Source organism: Haliaeetus albicilla, chromosome 22 (assembly GCF_947461875.1).
Source record: "Haliaeetus albicilla chromosome 22, bHalAlb1.1, whole genome shotgun sequence".
NCBI lineage: Eukaryota > Metazoa > Chordata > Aves > Accipitriformes > Accipitridae > Haliaeetus > Haliaeetus albicilla.
This window is the reverse complement of record NC_091504.1, coordinates 24,800,354-24,817,890: the sequence shown is the minus strand read 5'-3', so window position 1 is coordinate 24,817,890 and position 17,537 is coordinate 24,800,354. Positions and strand designations below refer to the sequence as shown.

At 41.4% G+C, this 17,537-nt stretch overlaps 1 protein-coding gene across 6 annotated transcripts in view; it reads right to left on the bottom strand.

Annotated features, from left to right (window-relative positions):
- The window catches only part of TSC2 (TSC complex subunit 2), a 35,331-nt gene that overhangs the window by 6,152 nt on the left and 11,642 nt on the right, over positions 1 to 17,537 (bottom strand). The window contains exons 19-34 of one of the 6 annotated variants that reach the window (XM_069810510.1): positions 17,036 to 17,189; positions 16,170 to 16,292; positions 15,717 to 15,851; positions 14,959 to 15,148; positions 14,421 to 14,514; positions 13,982 to 14,084; positions 13,670 to 13,764; positions 11,001 to 11,132; positions 9,082 to 9,246; positions 8,267 to 8,419; positions 7,990 to 8,102; positions 7,353 to 7,574; positions 5,787 to 6,002; positions 4,045 to 4,113; positions 1,686 to 1,846; positions 824 to 1,326 (exon numbers count right to left, since the gene is read on the bottom strand). In XM_069810510.1, the coding sequence (XP_069666611.1) occupies positions 824 to 1,326; positions 1,686 to 1,846; positions 4,045 to 4,113; positions 5,787 to 6,002; positions 7,353 to 7,574; positions 7,990 to 8,102; positions 8,267 to 8,419; positions 9,082 to 9,246; positions 11,001 to 11,132; positions 13,670 to 13,764; positions 13,982 to 14,084; positions 14,421 to 14,514; positions 14,959 to 15,148; positions 15,717 to 15,851; positions 16,170 to 16,292; positions 17,036 to 17,189 (2,628 nt within the window). The remainder of the gene's footprint in view (positions 1 to 823; positions 1,327 to 1,685; positions 1,847 to 4,044; positions 4,114 to 5,786; positions 6,003 to 7,352; positions 7,575 to 7,989; positions 8,103 to 8,266; positions 8,420 to 9,081; positions 9,247 to 11,000; positions 11,133 to 13,669; positions 13,765 to 13,981; positions 14,085 to 14,420; positions 14,515 to 14,958; positions 15,149 to 15,716; positions 15,852 to 16,169; positions 16,293 to 17,035; positions 17,190 to 17,537) is intronic. The other 5 variants (XM_069810511.1, XM_069810515.1, XM_069810512.1 and 2 more) reach the window with 5 other exon arrangements.

The window sequence follows — 17,537 nt, the reverse complement described above, 5'->3', positions numbered from 1 at the left end:
GGGGGGGGGGGAAAGTCCTGTTACCATAAAAATTAAGTCAATTTTGATATGTTGTATGTAAGAACGTTATGTACAGAATAAAAGGAGCAATTAAAATGCTAACAGAGTATTACTCATCTTCTAGAGACACTTTAGGTGCCTAGACTACCTGCAGTTTGTAATAGACCCCTGTCATAAAAAACAATGGTTATGTCAAACAGTGGAAGCTGCACAAATTCCCCGTTCAAAAGGCAATCTTTATGCAGAATGGAGGAGTAGGAATGCACTCCAACCTCACAGCTATGGGGGGTATTTCTAGGCTAGCAGAGAAATTATTTTACAGACATTTGCACTTTACCTGCCCTCAATAAGATGAAGATTGTCTCATAATGCAATTTTGGGCAACTACCAATATCTAAAGTTCAAAAGGCAACTATTATAACCCCTTCTTTTCCTTCTTCTTAGCATTTTGCACATTATATTTCTTGAACTGCAAGACTAGCAATTCATCCTGTTCACAACAAAATTAACTCTACGTGACCTGCATTCAAGCCACATGTGCATTTAGACCCTAAATTGGGATAGATTAAGAACACAAGGAAACTATTTATCTATTTCTTTCACCACTTGAGTCCCATTTCCCAAATCACAAAGTTAATTTGGTGGTAGTGGGTTCAACATGTTGGTATTAGCTCCTGCAAAAACAGGTAATTAATCTTTGTTTTTAATGAGATACTGTTTTGTAGATCCCACAAAACCAGCAGACCACTTTGAACGAATCCAGCCGTGGCTGCAGCAATTCTGAGCTCACCATTTCTAGCTTCAGATAAGCCCCTCCACCCACCTTGGGTTTATTCCGGGTACTTTCTCAGCATTGGAGGCTGCTGTTCTGCTTTTGAAGGCATCTCTTTCAATCCTTTTTCCCCTCCTTGATGGGGCTGAGTCAGAGATAGTGTATCCCCGGGGCCGGTGCCCAGAGGGAGAGCGAGGCGAGGTGACAGGACTGGTGCCATCCAACCCGCCTGACCCAGTCACTCTGGCATCCTCCCCCTTGCCCAGCCAACTGCCCAGCCCTTCCCCTTCCAAGTTCCCAGACTGGGATTTTGATTTCACTTCTGTGCTCAGCCTCCTTGTTACTTCTCTGCCGTTTGCATCTTTGAGGACCTCCTGCAGTGTCTGTAGCTCGGGAGAAGAACTCGACTTGCTGAGCGGCTGGGATGGCTGGAAGGAAAGCTCCTCCAGTGTTCGGCCATCCTCTGATGGGAGGACTCTCCCAATGGGAATTCCACCCTCCACCAGGTCTTCCGACTTCAGAGATTTTTCTTCTTGGCTGGAGGTTGAGGAGGACTTAAAGAGGGAGAAACAAAGATGAACAGTTTTCCTGATATGCAAAATAAAAGCTGACAACAGTAACGCTCGAGGCACCCCCTGACACTTCCAGTGAAAGATGAGCAGAAAGGTGCCAAGTACAAAGCAATGCAGATCGAGGACCCTGCAGAAAACAGGTATTTACTGCTGCTGCTTTGCATGCAGTCCCTCACAAGCCATCCAAACTCTCAATCATGACTGCATGTGCATTTTGGTATCATTAGCGAGTTCTTTCAGAGGACACCAAGAGGGACTCTTCTGAGCACAGACAATTCTCCTGTGTGTCTACAGATGGGGCTGTCATACAGGACAGAACTGGATAACCTGTTTCTTCTTACCCTGCTATAAGACTCCTGGGGTTTACCAAACCTTTCCTCGCTCAGGACTTGTTCAGAACATGAAGTCTCAATGTCTTCACTCTCTGGAGACCCAGCTGGGGACTCAGTTTCCTTTAGCTCCATTTCCAACGGGGTCCCTTCCTCCAGCACCACCGCTGATTCTATTGAGACACAAGGCAGAAGAACTGAAGTCTGTAGAGAGGTACAGACCGGCAGGCCCCCATCCTCTCCTCTGAAGTACCAGCCTTTTCCCTACGGGATTTCAATGGAAGGCCATATTGAATGAGTGCTCTGGTTCTTTGATTTCTTGTCATGTCAGACTTGCTCCTGGTTCCCCTTTTGTATAAAATAACTGATCACCTTACCCTCACAGCAAAGAGCTGCGTCTGCTTTGGTCAAAATAAGTGCAGTTGTTTCCAATTGTTACTGATGAACGAGCAGGGGACAGAATGAGGAAATGGGACCTTGTACATCAATGCTCGGTTATCAGGACAGACAGGAACTACAGAGATGTAAGAAAGTACAAGACTGGCATTAAAAGTTTATCATTATCCAGGCAATGATGACATCAGTTCTATGCAAGTGTGCAAAAAAGTAAGTTTTTCTTGTATTGAAATGCAATGCTCCTGTGCCTTGTAGTGGCCTAGAAGGAGATAAGAAATTTTACTAGGAGCCATTTACTTGCAGTTTGGCAGTTTTCCTAGTATGTCTCAGTAGAAGTAAAACAATTCAGCCCTAGACTTATGAAAGGACAAGAGAGCAAGAGTAATACATGCGCTGCAGCAATACTGGGAAACCTGCATGTGGCATCTGATCAGACAAACAGTTAATGAAACCACACTGTCAAGAAAGCTCCTTGGAAGCCCTGCCTACAGTGGAGGAGGTTATCACAGCATTTAACTTTGTCTCTACTCCAGGCAGTGACCCTGACCACGGGGATGAGTCTGACCAAAGGCTCCTCTTGGCCTTGATTTTTTGTCCTGAGGAAAAGGCTGGAGAACAGGAGGCTTCCCATTACGCACACAAGGGACTGGAAGACCAATCTGAAAGGCCAAGATTTGTTTTCCAAAGTAAAATAATAAAAAAAAAAATTGGCACACACAAAAAATAAAGAAAATCAGCAAAATTAAAAATAAAAATAAAAATAATAATAATAATAAAAAAAAAAAATCACTAAAGCAGCTTTTCCTGGATTGATTTCAGCTCGCAGGACCAAAGTTATTTCAAAGAAGCAATTAAGAGTTAGCATTGCACACACATACCTTCTAAAAAACAAAACAAAACAAAAAACCCAAAACAACGTGCTGATCTGGTTAGCTGTCCAAGCCAGAACACACCTGCATATATCCAGTGTTTCCAAGCTTCCCTAGCTTTTACACTACTGCCAAGATTGCTGGTGTTTTTAAATAATGCGAGCACTCACTAATTATTCTTTAGGTGGGAAGAGAATAATAGGAGCAGAGAGGAGAAGTACAGAAAAATATTTTACTGCAGCATCTTTGTGTTGCTTTAAGAGGCCTACGTCAACAACAACCAGCAGTTAAGAATACCCTGCTGCTCTACAGAGAATTTTCCAGTGAAGGAAAGAAGGCAGAAAGACATTTCAACCCTCTAATTAAAATCACAAAGCACTGCAGATTATCAAAGCAATGCAGGTGTTGTGCTCATAAGGTATGCAATTTGATCTCCACTTCATTTAATTACAAAGTCAATTTTACTGAAGCGGAGGAAGATTTTACACTACTATAGAGCCTCCAGAAAGCTAGAATTTAGCAGATTTCCCCCTGAAATTTATTTCTTCGTTTTTTTATGTAAAAAGCTTTTAACGAGCATCCGTTGTAACATCAAACTTTATATGTATATCAGATATATATATATCAGCTCCTTTAACCTTTTCTCTGTCCAATTCTGACAGATTCCTGTGGGCTGAGTAGCATGGGACTTCATTTCAGGCTAGCTTGTCCTGTAGCATACTATGCTATTCTCAAAAGTGGGAGCTTTTACATTTAGGAGAACACAAAGCCAATTGTAAAATGAAGCTGAAAATAAATAATTCAATTAATCAAGCCACTCAGACATTTTGACAGGTCATTTAACACGGTGCTTCATGACTCACAATCCACCCCAGCTAAAACAAAAGTTGCTTTAAGAACTTGTCTGCACTTGCAAATGTTGGATCTGGCTTGGACTTCTTCATGCTAGTCAAGATCCCATTTGTTGAGAGTAATGAGACTGGGTACAGACAGGAGACATGGAAGGGGAAAATGAAGTATGAGGGATACATTTTCTATGAATCAGAGGTGTTCTTCTATGGCAATACTTTTTTTTTTTTTTTTTCCTTAAAGATATATAAATATACCTGCCCAGGATATGCTCCTGTGCAACTTCCCTTGACAACTGGACTGGTACATGGAAGAGAAAGAGGCCACTGCAAAGGGAAATCAAGTGAGCAGCTACATCAAAAGGAAGGAGAGACTATATAAAAAAAAAAAAATTAAAAAGCACAGAGTTTAAAATGTAACCAAGAGCCTATTTTAAAATAAATACATAAATAAATAAAAACAAAGGAAAGAACAAGCTGGGATAAGCTCACTAGATGCCAAAGGGATACTTTAAGGGTACAAGGTCTCAACATGTGTAAGGAGGCATAAACGCATTCAAACAATGCAGGCTCGAACTGCTCTCTTTGAAGAATGCATCTTTGAGTTTTAGAAACAGAAAATTCCTTAGTGATGTCCTAGCACACACAGGAAACCAGTCTGAGCTTTTCCTGAGCTACACACTTTTGGCAAAAGATAATTTTTAAACCCACAGAAGAGTCTGAAGAGTAGAAATATGGATAAAGATTCACATAGTTTTAACCTCTAAAGAGGAAGAACATGCATATGACAGTCTAACAGCAAAACTTCTTCAAAACATTCATTCACCAGCCAGCTCCAGCAAGTCTACTGTAGAAGTTGTGTTAACAAGAATGTGGCCAAAATTATTTTCTCAGTCTACCACAGGAGTTGCATTCAGGTCAGTGCTTCTTTCAACTAATCAGTTAGCACCTAATACCACAAATTTGTAGGAGTCAATAAAAGTTCATGGATAAGAATTTAATTTTTTTTTTTTAATAGGTGATAATTTGATTTTTACTCTAATTTTGAGTTTACACATTCTGAAATCCTAAAATCATATCCTGCCCTGTTTAAGACAAACCTGAAAACTAGCATTTTTACCAGTTTCCAAAAAATCCATACCATTGATGCCACCTTCCCAGAAAAGCCTTGTCTGCTATTACCACTGCTCAGTTTTGACAGTGCTAGCAGTGCCAAGAGCCTCAGTGTTAGATGTTGTTGATAAGAGCTCTGAGCAGGGATTACATAAAGCTTTAAAAAGTTCATCTGTTGGTCAACACTAACCTCCCAACATTAAGAGCTCTTTTGGAGTGAACTAGCACCAAACTAAATATAGTGAAAAGTCCTGGCCACTATAAAGCCATCAAAAGCAACTCAAGTGATTCAACTGCACCAGTCTGCAGGCTAAACAGTCCTTTTATGAGGTGAATATATCTGCAGCCAACAGGATTTGCATTCTGCTATCTCATGCTCTAAAAGATGGTGGCAATTAACTGACCCTGGCTGGCAATGTTTGTAATCGGCCATTCTCCCAGGAACTTAGTGCTCTTAGTGTCCAACACGAACTCCCATACTGAAGACAAATGGAAATGGAAACACTGCATGGGAAGATTCATCCACATGTGGGATGCCCAGATCAGCCCCAAAACAAGTGGAAGAGGGAAAAGGTCCATGACTTTGTACATTTTCATTTGGGAAACAGTTAGCATGAAACACATTACTCCTCCAAAGAAGCTCCATTACTCCTCTCTTTCTTCTTTTTAAGAAAGAGAGGTACTTTTCCAGTGGAACATCAGAGGCAAGGAGGAAGGGAATTTTTCAATGCAAACTTCCAGGGACAAGAACTGATTCCCCTTCTCATTGCTATGTTATCCCTCATGCTACTAACTTTACTGTTCTAGAAGACTTGCAGTCACTTCAACAGACTTTAAATAGGCTAGTGACAGCTATCTGGACACACTACTAGCTTGACATCTCTCACCTGTGTTGGAACGCTGGAGAAGTGATGGTTTGGCTGTGCCGGTGGCCAAGCTGGAGGAGGGGACAGAGAGGGATTTATACAGAGCCGTTTCTCTGTGTTCTTTAAAACGCTCTGCAGCCATGAGTGCATTAGAGAGCTCTTGCAGGGGCATATTATTAATATCCGAAGAAAATGGACTGAGCGGGTTCTCCAGACTCATTAGCCAGCTTGTGTTACCTGGTAAGACAAAATTAGGGAACAGTATTAAGTACTTCCAACTCCAGAAAGTTTACAACTCACATCGAAAAAAACACAAATTGTTTTGGATTTTGCAAGTAAAAATCAAAACAAACCAAATTCTCAGTTCTCCTGACATCTGGCAGAATCACTTGATTAATTTCCTATTTTCAGTAAGTAGCTCCCAGTGCTCTGTACTGCACCCCAAGCTCTTCAAAAACCATCCTTGGTAACTCAGTACTACAGCAGATTCCCCAAAGGAATCCAAAACACTCAGGTATTTTAATTAATGATACCAGGTCAGTTATTTTCTCATGAAGCAACTTTCAGCTGAAATAGACAATTCCCTGTTAATGTTGTTGTCCTGGTTTCAGCTGGGATGTAGTTAACTGTCTTCCTAGTAGCTGGTACAGTGCTATGTTTTGAGTTCAGTATGTGAAGAATGTTGATAACACTGATGTTTTCAGTTGTTGCTCAGTAGTGTTTAGACTATAGTCAAGGATTTTTCAGCTTCTCATGCCCAGCCAGGGCACCTGACCCAAACTGGCCAACAGTATATTCCATACCATGTGACGTCCCATCTAGTTTAGGAACTGGGAAGGGGGGGGCAGGGATTCGCCGCTCGGGGACTGGCTGGGTGTCGGTCGGCGGGTGGTGAGCAATTGCCCTGCGCATCATTTGTACATTTCAATCCTTTTATTACTACTGTTGTCATTTTATTAGTGTTATCATTATCATTATTAGTTTCTTCTTTTCTGTTCTATTAAATCGTTCTTATCTCAACCCAGGAGTTTTACTTCTTTTCCTGATTTTCTCCCCCATCCCACTGGATGGGGGGGGAGTGAGTGAGCGGCTGCGTGGTGCTTAGTTGCTGGCTGGGGTTAAACCACGACAGTTGTGTAACATACCAGTATTCAAGAATTTTGACCTTGAACATGTCATTACTTCTACCCTAGCAGCAGACACAACTATACAGCTGCTCTAGCCATAAGCCTCATTCATCTCAAATCTAGCATGGTAAGCTAAAACACAACACAGACAGATTTTCAAGAAAGACCACAGAGCAGTGTCAAAATGGGAAATGCAAAGTAGGGTTGATATTATCTAGCTCTATTTCTGTAACAGTACTTAATACACAAATTTAAGTCCTTGCTTCAATCTTTTCACAGGTCTTTTGTAGATTTAAAACACTAAAGAGTGATTTCAAAGAATCAAGTATCAGGTGTATTAGTTTCAAGAGGCAGTAAGCAATAAAGAGATCCATTTGCAACTAAATATGAATTTTTCTTCATCCAGGCTCTGGTTTCTTAGCAAGTCAAAAGACCTCACTCCACACTCAGGTCAAGATACCTGTGGGTCTGCGCACCAGGATTTCTGCCCATCCCTGTGTCAGCAGTGGAACATACGCAGCTAAGTTCGCTTTTTCTTTCTGCAGAGGTGTCTGTGGAGCAGGATTAGTCTTCTCTGATCGAGATGCTGGAGCAGGAGGACCCTGTGTCCCTTGGGAAGCTGAGCCACTGGGAAAATGGGAGGCTGAGCTGTCTAAGGCACCAACACGTAAGGCATGACCACCTAGCAAGACAGACACAAAATAGAAAGGAGAGCCATGCTTAACACTAAAAATATCTCAGAAGTAGTAAGTCTTTTAAGCTCCTCTAGCAGCTGCGCGCACAATATTGGGAACCTAAGAGAACTTTACCTTACATGTATTTCTTATAAGCCATGAGGTTGGATAAACATAGGTGATTCTCACTGCAAGTGCTCACCACTTAACCAATCACCAGAGCTTTCCTGCAAAGAGAGGCAAGCAGGAGGAGCACCACCACTCCTGAGGCCAACAGCTGCTGCTACTCGCCCTCTATTAAATACCAGACAAGTCCAGATTCTCAAATTATTTTAGACACAGGTCTCTTCAGTAGGTGCTCGGACACTTAAGCCTGCGACATGGACCCAGAAATGGCAGTAAAACTCCAGGATAGTAATTTACCAGACATGGATCGGACTCTGTTGCGAGAGCTTCTGCAAACCTGCTGCCCAGCTTGAGATTCCAGTTTTGCTGGAGCTTCTTTAGTTTGTCTCACTTGCAAAACAGGGTCTGAGCTGTGGAAAAAGAAGATATTGATGATACCGAGAGAGGAATTAGTCATGCTGGACAACTAAGACATTCCTCTTCTGGTAAAAGGAAAACCTAAAAAGGTGCACTGTAACAGTGATTTAAGTGACTTTGTTAGGTGGAAGTTCCTAGAAACAGGAGCAAAAATTACCTTGATTCTGTGCTGCTTTGGAGGTCTCCAGAGTCTAGGCCAAGCAAGGACCTTGTCCCTGTTCCAACACTTGTAGTGATGGTCACCAGCTTGTTACCAACCAGCCACGTCTTTGTCCTTCCTCCAGCCAACAGAAACTCACCCACAGGAGACCTAGAAACACATTCATGATGAACACAGCTCTCAGATTGCAGAGCACAGAGCCTACACAGGTGGCTTATTCCATATAACTATGCAGGAGGTACTGCCTGCTTTCCTTCTTAATACAGCATTTTTAATGTACCCTCTGGTCATCAACATACACATTATCCATCAGGATAAGGGATGAGCTGAATTTAGTATCAATTGATAGTAGTGCTACTGGACACATATCACAGAGCAGTCTAGTTCAATCCTGGACACACATCACAGAGAAGAAGGGAACGAGCCTTTTCTGAGCTATGTGTCTCCTTCTGGGAAGGGCTAGCAAGAAAAGTAAATGCCCTCCATTTGAAGCCAGCTGGCACAACACTCTGTTCTGTAGTAAAGACTCTGATTATCCAGCAAGGACATGGAGCAAAGCACTGCTCACAGACAGCATGCCTTCAAGGCATCTCCTTCTGGACAGTTCAAGGCTGAGGCAAAGGCTGATTGGCTCCAATGGACTTCTCTCATCTAACCTCATATTTAGCCAAGCCAGATTTTATCTACGAGGAATGGCTTCAGAGCCTGGGCCTGCCAGAATCTCAAATGTGTCATGGTAATTTTCCACTAATAAAGTGAAATATGAACCTCAAACAAAAACATCTCTCCCGTGGTCACTGACTGACCCCTACCTCTTAGGCACGGCAGTGAAATTTGAAAAGACGTATCGAGCCATCATATCCAGACAGGTCTCGGTGAGTTCCAGGTGGAGATTTTTTAAGTTGTCATCAGCCTGAGCCATTGAATTTTCATCTGCAGAGCCCAGGCTTGAACTAGTGATGGATGTTTGTATCCGACTAGAAGAGAATGTTTCCAACTGACAGATCACATTGCAAAATGTTTGTCCCTGTCACCCGAAAGACAGTGTGATGCAGAACACCTGCGATACATGCATGTGCCAGATCAGAGAGGTGGCCAGATATTAAACCCAGGACATAATAAAAATATTTTTGGATCAGCCTCATGTTGTGCTTTGTAGATTGTCATTGGAGAAAGTGTATTTTCTGTCTCAAGACAGAAACATTTAAATGTCCATCAACTGACTAGGTCAGGCCAGTGCTCTCTGATGTTGGGTGGCCCATGGGCAAGTGCACCAAGCAAATAGTGAGTGGCAGCACCATGCTTTGAGTTCACCAACCTATAGTAAGGGCAAGCGTCCCGTGACCTGCACAGTTACCCAGGCAACATGTTGCCCATGAGCCATAAATAGGTGCATTCTAGACTTAACTTTATAATCCTGTGGTTTGCTTTTTTCTCTGTTGCACCCCCTTCATATATTGATTTTTTCCTCCAAATTCAATAGCTATATAAAACCTAATTTAACTTGAAACAGAAAAAAATTGCACTCTGAACAGGAAATTGGCACAAGAACAAAGAGCAACTCTGCCTACAAATCAGCCAAGTTAGCAATGCAATTTAAAACAATTGCTGTAACAGGCTGGATTGCAATATTTTATAAAGACAACTCCTTATGCCATCATAACACAAACTAAGCTGAAGTACAGCCAAATTTTTTATAACGTGGCAACTTCTTTGGCATCATTCAGTGTAATTATCTGAACTTTCAGTTGCTACCATTTACACATAAATACAAGAAAATCACCTAATAGATTAATGGGGATATGAGAGAATGAAGTGCCAGAATTGTATTCACCATTCAGTCACTTCAGTGTCTTTCCCACAAATACCATATAGTTATAGTCAAAAATAAAACCACAGAAAATAAAATTCCACTGACAGCAATCCTTACAGATTAAGGCACAAATCTTCAGGTTCAGCTTTTAAACCAACATGTTATAGACAGCAGTTTAACACTCAAGGTAAGTGATCCAGAAATACGTTTTAAAAACTAGCATAAATTGTTTCATCTTTCATGTGAGCAAATCAATGTCTGCAGTCAAAACTTGTTTGCTTTATTCGTGAAAGCAATAGCTTCATATGGGCTGAGTATACATTTCACTGCCCTACAGAAAGACAAAACAGGGTTTTCACGGCATCATACTTTAGACCAGAATACTTCTGTCAGCAAACTTTGCCTCAAAGAACAAAGCCTAAACTGAGGCCAGAACTATTCCTCATAGTTTGGGAGGAGGGCCTGTACATAAGTTTGCAGAGTATCAAAAGCCTCTCCTGGGGCAAGTCACTGCTTAGAAGGCTGAAGTTTTAGTGAGTTTTAACCAGGACTCTCACTTGCACAGAATGCAACCTTTTTCTTTTTTTTTTTAAGTGTTTTTTTGTTTGTTTTTCCCCCCCTTCACCATCCTTACTTTGAAAATATACATTTTTGTTGCTAAAGCATCAGAGAATAGGGCAAAGTAACCATATGCAACATAGGTGTGATGTGACAACCCAATAGCTGGCGTTGGGAAGCCATGAGATATCCATGATACTTTCCCAAAACCTTTGACTGTGGCTAAGGCCATATTCTTATTGCGTAACAAAGTCATGCAAGCATCCCACATGCAAATCCACCCTGTTTCCACCCACCCGTGCAGTAAAATTTCCAAGCGCTGAGTTGCTCTTGGATTCTCCCCATTTAAAGTGCCTCTACCTGCGGACCACATGTTCAGACACACTGATGCTGCGGGATCGGAAGGCATCAACTGCAGAGGATTCTTTCAGCTCTTTCACTGGAGGAGAGTTATTCAAGCCTTGCTTTGCATTTTTGGCTAGTCTTAAACTACTAGGTGGAGAAGCACCAAGCCCCAAAAGAGGTCACAGGAAGGGAGGAAATCATTGTAGGGATGTAGGTTGAAAGGTCACAGGTCACAGGGTCAATATTGGGGGATCCCGGAGGGTGATGTAAAATAAAACAAATGCCAAAAAAGGAAAACAAAAATTAAAACGTACAAACAAGCAGAGCTGAAAGCATTAAAAAGACAAACCACATTTTGAAAACAAGATTTTAAACGTGCTACAAAACAAATGAAATTAGTACAAGTTAAAACAAAAAACTGATTGAAATGATAGTTGGAATACTGCGCTGTTAAACAAAGGCAAGAGCACCTGAATGCTAATTTGGCACAAATTTCTGAAGTCTGAGAAGTTCTGTGCAGTTCAACCACCTCTTGTGTTGCCCCAACTCACCGCTTCAGCATGGCTAAAAACCTGACTACTTCCACAGAGACCAGATCCTAAAATGCTTTACCGGTACCAGGTAGCAGCACATTTTTCTAAGAGACACAGGAATACATCAGCCATTTCTACCTGTTAGGCCCAGCCCAAATCTGAGCTTCTACCCCGAATCACAAAAACACCCAGGGCCAGTCAGAGGTGCCCCTTCGCTCAGCTTGAGACACTGGGGGAGACTCAGCCCATCTATATGAGATTGATCCTTCTCACGCTGCACAGACGGAAGGGCAAAAAGACAAACATCCTCTTGGCTGTTGCTGACTGCATCATGCTTTTCTGTCAAACAAGCTATCTTATTTCACATGGCTCAAGGTAACCCACTTGACTTTCGACTGGAACAGAGGAAGATAAGCCTTTATGCTGTCAGGTGCCAACCACACGTGGGAGATGACAGCAGTTCACATCTAGGAGGCACTTTAATTAGTCACAGCTGAGATACATGCCTGGCTCAATACTAATTTGGACATAACAGTTGGTCCAGCAGTTCACGTCCCCATATATAAAATGGGGATACCAATTTAACTCTTCTGGCTCTTTCTAAACGTGATTTATTTGCTATCCTCCTTTCAGTGAATTATTACATTTCAGATAGCCATCTGGAGGGATCAGAATTTCTTTGTCCTCCTTCTCTCAACAAACTCTGACAGATCACTTTTGGCCACAGCTGGAGATGTGACTGCACAGAGCAAAGGCTCATACTTTGAGATAATCACCTACACCAACATCGTGCCATTCAGCAACCTTGGGAACTGTTGGGATCTTGATCTCTTGGAACACCCAGCACCTCAGCTAGGGCACAGAAATGCTTATTCTTTGGGCTCAAGGAGTGAAAACTAAGCACACAAGCTTCTCAAGCAAGGAAACAGACATGTGCTCAAAGCTATTTCCCCTCTCACTTGGCCAGAATCCAAGCTCAGACAGACTCAGAAGCAGTAGCATCCTGTCATTCTGGTGTTTCGGGTTGCTGCCTGAGTACAGCCCACACTCCTTAGCAGAGACTTTTGTGGAAAGTGATCCAGCAGCACTAGCAAAAGCCTTTAGCTACAGTAGTATTCCAACCTGGTAGAATTTAACAGGTTTTTGGAAAAAAGATTAGTTGAAATTCTAATTTGAGAGACGAGTGTCAAAAGGCTTCTCTTCCAAGTTTCTGAATGAAAGAGGAGGAGATGGGAGGGAGAGATGAAACACAAAACAGGGTTTACAGCTATAGCATTAGGGCAGGGATGGTGTTTCTTCATTGCAAGATACTCATTGAGCCTTGCAGTTAAAGTAGAGGCACTTTCCCCAGGGTTCAGATGCCACTGTATGCTTACTGCACATTAACACTGAAGCAAGTTAAGTGAACCAATTTAGGTAAGCCCTGCAGGTAAAAGGACATTAGAGAAACCCTGAATGCCTTCCAAGGAATATTTTCCTATCCCAGCAAATGTTACTTTGAAAGACTGTTGGCAAGATACATTCTGACTTGTAAAGACATTAGGCTTTGCCTAAAACTGACATAATGGCTTCAAGATTCAAAATCAGGACATCCAGATACACAAAAGGCAGCTATCTGCCACCCAGTACACTGACTTGACAGATAACACTATGGAAAAACACAGCATTGGGTCTCTCAATTTATACAGGTTGCTAATCACAACAATTTCTCTGGCAATCATTTAAATAGTTGTTACAGATCAAGTATCAAAAGAAGTTAACACTATCAATATGAACATGGTATTCTATTCCTTCTGGTATTACCCTTCTTTATTACCTCTGGTATCATCGTACTGACACACATCAACCTGAAAGAACTGTTGATTTTCAAAAATTAACAACAAAAAGCCCCACACCTTACTGCAAAGGCTTGCAGAACAGCCAGTGATGCCCTCATATGTACTATCAGACTGTCAGCTTGGTTTGATTGCAGCTTCTTACCAACCTACGTTTGTCTTTTACCAATCCCTTGACCTAAAGAGGTTTACTTCGCTTGCTTAAATGCACTGTCAGGTTTAGGATAACTAGACCCAGCCTCCTTCAGAAAAACACAGGGAAAGGTGTCAGCACTAGAACAGAGAACACAAAACCCTGGAGTCAAATATAATTTACCTTTTTGGCCTCTCATTCAGGCTTGTACTGCGAGCCCTGAAACTGTCCTTCTCAGGCGTGTCATCAAAGGAAAGGAGGACATTCGAGCGCAAACCCTGCCAATTGAGACAAACAGATAACATTTTGAATGGCTAGGACGTGCAGCTGAAAGACTGCAATCATGGGCCACTGCACAAGAACCCACAGTCAGTTTTGAAAAAGATGTTGACAAGAAAAGTAGAATTTTTCAAGCTTCAAAGAGAACTTTTAAACTTCTCAAATTTTATGTCATCATTTTTATCACATACTGTTTGATACAGTACAGTCCATTACCTTTGTAATATAGGGGACAAAGTCCTTTCGGAAGGGAAGGCGACACCGAATGAACCACATAGCTATCACATGATGGGCCAGGCAAACGATGTACTGGTTAAACCTAAAACAGCAGAAAGATCTCCACAGAGTTTAATGCTGCATTATGATGCCATTCCAGAACTGAAGAGAAGGACTTTTCAATCTGAGAAGCAGCACTGTTCCTTTACCTACTGTAAGTATAAAGAAAAAAACCTCCAAAAGTTCTGTTCCAGAAAAACAGATATTTTGTCCAAGGTGAATATGTCCCCTCTTCAGAAAAAGCCTGGAGATACCAAAATGAGCAATATCCTATAAAAAACCTTGACCCAAGTACTACAAAAAAAAAAAAAAAAAAAAAAGCATGTTTCATTCTCTTAATTTTACAGATGAGGAAGAAGCACAATTGGTATGAACTTACTTGGAAGGGTTTGTGTATGGCAGGGAGATGGCGAACACACTGGCATACTGCTCTGCTGCAAAGTTCCTGTAGAGGTGAGGCAGCCTCGCTAGAGCTAGAACAGTTCAAGAGAAAACCAACACAGGTGAGGTCTGAACACAAACTATTCAATATCACAATTCAGTTTAATTTGAATAATTTTGTTTCTTCTAAATCATCAGCAGACATGGAAGTTAACATCATAGTATAATTTCATGCCATTTAAGTTATAAGCAGCAAGGTGGAGAAAGCAGCTCCATATTTCCCATCACTGTATGGCTGCACTACACAAAGCATGTCTCTTTCTTCACTGTGTGCAAGTGCTTTAAACAGAAAAACAGTAACAAACAAGAGATGATCAAATATTTATATCTTGAGGATGGTGCAAGGGCATCACCAAAAACCAAGAAATGCTTTCACTGCATTTAACATGACTAACACAATCAAAATATCCATATTCAGTGCAAACAATACATTTACAACTATAGAAGATCAAAAGTAGAAGAACATTACAACTTACTTGAAAGAAATTCTAAGAGAGGGATTGCCATATTGGCTGTAGCAGAAATGTGGGTTAATTTGACTATTAAGACAGGAAGTGCCTTTATGATGATGTCAGGCATCTCAACACTACAGACAGAGAGTGCCACAACGCACTGGTTTGCACAGCGATAAATAAGACCATGTTCCAGGCAATACACTATTTCACGCTAGAAGAGTAAAAAAAAAAAAAAAAAAGTCGTAATACAGGGAATGAGAAAAGCTCCCATGTACCAGCTCCTGATTGCAGTTAGCATTTCAGAATAGCTTGCAAGGTATCACTACTGCAAGGCCTGTATGACACACATAAATTCCTACCAAGAATGCACTAACACAGAACCCTAAATAACATCGCATGTATTCTAGGCCAAAATCTTAAGATGGGACTTTAATCAAGTAGACATTTTAGAAATTAATATTAAAGTTTCTGGTTAAACAGAACTTTTATGTTTATCAGGGTCTTCCAGCAGAGGGTAAAGTCACTCAGCAACCTGTGAGGGGGAACAGGTATGGATAGAGAACAGTGAATCCAACTGACTGGATAGTTACTGCTGCACAAAGTTAGTGAAGTATTTTTTCACCCCTGACCCCAACCCAAATGCAGGAGATGCAGCTTTTTACAACAGAAAAGGGCAGTGTTACCTTGCACTTAAGGCTCCTAATGAGCTAGTATGAGAAAGTGCTCTACTATACAGACTCAGGCCCTGTCCCCCCTACAGACTCTTACTTTCCCCATACCTGTTTAGCTTTGTCCAGGTAATTATGGTAAGATATTAATGCCGTCAGTACTGGGACTACAGCCAGATGCAAATCAGTGCGAGAAAAGCCTTCCGGGGTACCATGGAGCCTGTCAGTAGTCTTTTTGTCTGTGAGCTGATACATCACACAGTAAGTTAGAACACCTCACACTAAAAATACTCTCTAAAAGGCAGTAGACAGGCACCGCCCACAGCTCTCTTTTCACATGTATACATACATACATAAAGAACACTCATTATTACCTACTTCTGTACCTAAAACAATCCTCACAAAAAGGGAAGGTAAGCAAGGATTGACTACCAGCATGCTAATCTTCAAAATATTAGACTGAAGAGAAGAAAATAAAAATACCAACTCAAAAAAACTCCCCAACCAACTCTCAAGCAAACTAAGAATCTGGTGATTATACATCAGTAGGGTGCATGGCATTACCATGTAGCTCAGTGCGGAGGCCAGGAGGTCTATGTTACAAGGAGAGGTTAAAAATAGCACTTTATAGCGGAGGGATTCAGGTAATTTATTGAGGACCAACTTCAACACCTTCCAGTCTGTCTCCTGGAAAGAAAGAAAAAGTTAAGGTGGAAAATTTTTGTACGATTTCAGTTCAGTTTAAAAGTAAGACCAATCAAATTTCAGACAACTTGCCATTTCCTAGGCAGATGTATGTCTTGTCATTGTAACTACATAAAAAGAAGTGGCATTTAACTGTCACAAGTTACTTCCTGTCTGTCATCCAGCTCTAGGTGCAATATTGGCACCGCAAACTGGAAGACAACTTGTATCCAGACCTGACTGAGCTCAAAAAGACAGAGCCAGAATTCAGTTCTCCTAAGCACTAGCACAAATTAACTTCCAGAGCAAGACAACCCCTCAGCACATAACTATGTCCAATACAACACTAATGAACAAATTATATTTACCGTTTGTTAGCGACTGAAACATTAATCAATTCTCAAAATACTTCAAAAACTTGCAGTAGGAGAGTTTCTTTTAGTTTCAAATGCCCTTTCAGAAACAGGATGACTTATGTGATCTTTGTTTAACACACACCTTTTTTGCTCATCTGCTCTGAAGCAGAGTGAAATGAAAGCTTTGCTCAGTTTCTGAAGAGCTGAACCTGTGCTCCCACTGGTGGTTGTAAAGCTGCACAATTACACACAGATTCTGCCCAAGAAGGAGGATTTACGTATTGCTTTTCAGACGTTATTTAGATACTCTGGGATAGAATTCTCTAGCCAGCTGGTTTAAGTTGACCTATTTCACATGAAGATGACAACTGTCATTAACAGTGGACGTACTTGCTTCAAACACTGCAGAAGGACACCAAAGACCATTGAATATGGCAGATGCCCTATCCGAACAGTGGCATTCTGGGAAGGCACACTGGGACTTCCTGAAGGCGGAGAGAGCGTACCAGTGGGCTTTTTCTCAGAAGCCCTCTTCTCTGCTTCTCTACAACATGGAAAGGGAGAAAAATACATGCAATGTAAAATCAAGATCAGAAGAGCCTATTCATGTGACCTACAGTGCTACCTTATTTGGTAGCCAGTTTAATTACCAAACAACAATACAAACTGCATTTTCAATTAAGAAACACAGGATTGCCCAGAAGACAGACAGCAATGAGTCAGTTTGGTCAGGTTAAAGATTCTTCTATCCAGGCCCTAGCAAATTTAGAAAGGTATCTTTTGGGGCATGTTACACAAAGAACTTCAGACCAAGCTATAAAATTAAAAATAGCCAGATTTGTACAAATCATTGAATCAAACCTCAATGTGAAAACTAGTCTGAGGCAGGAAA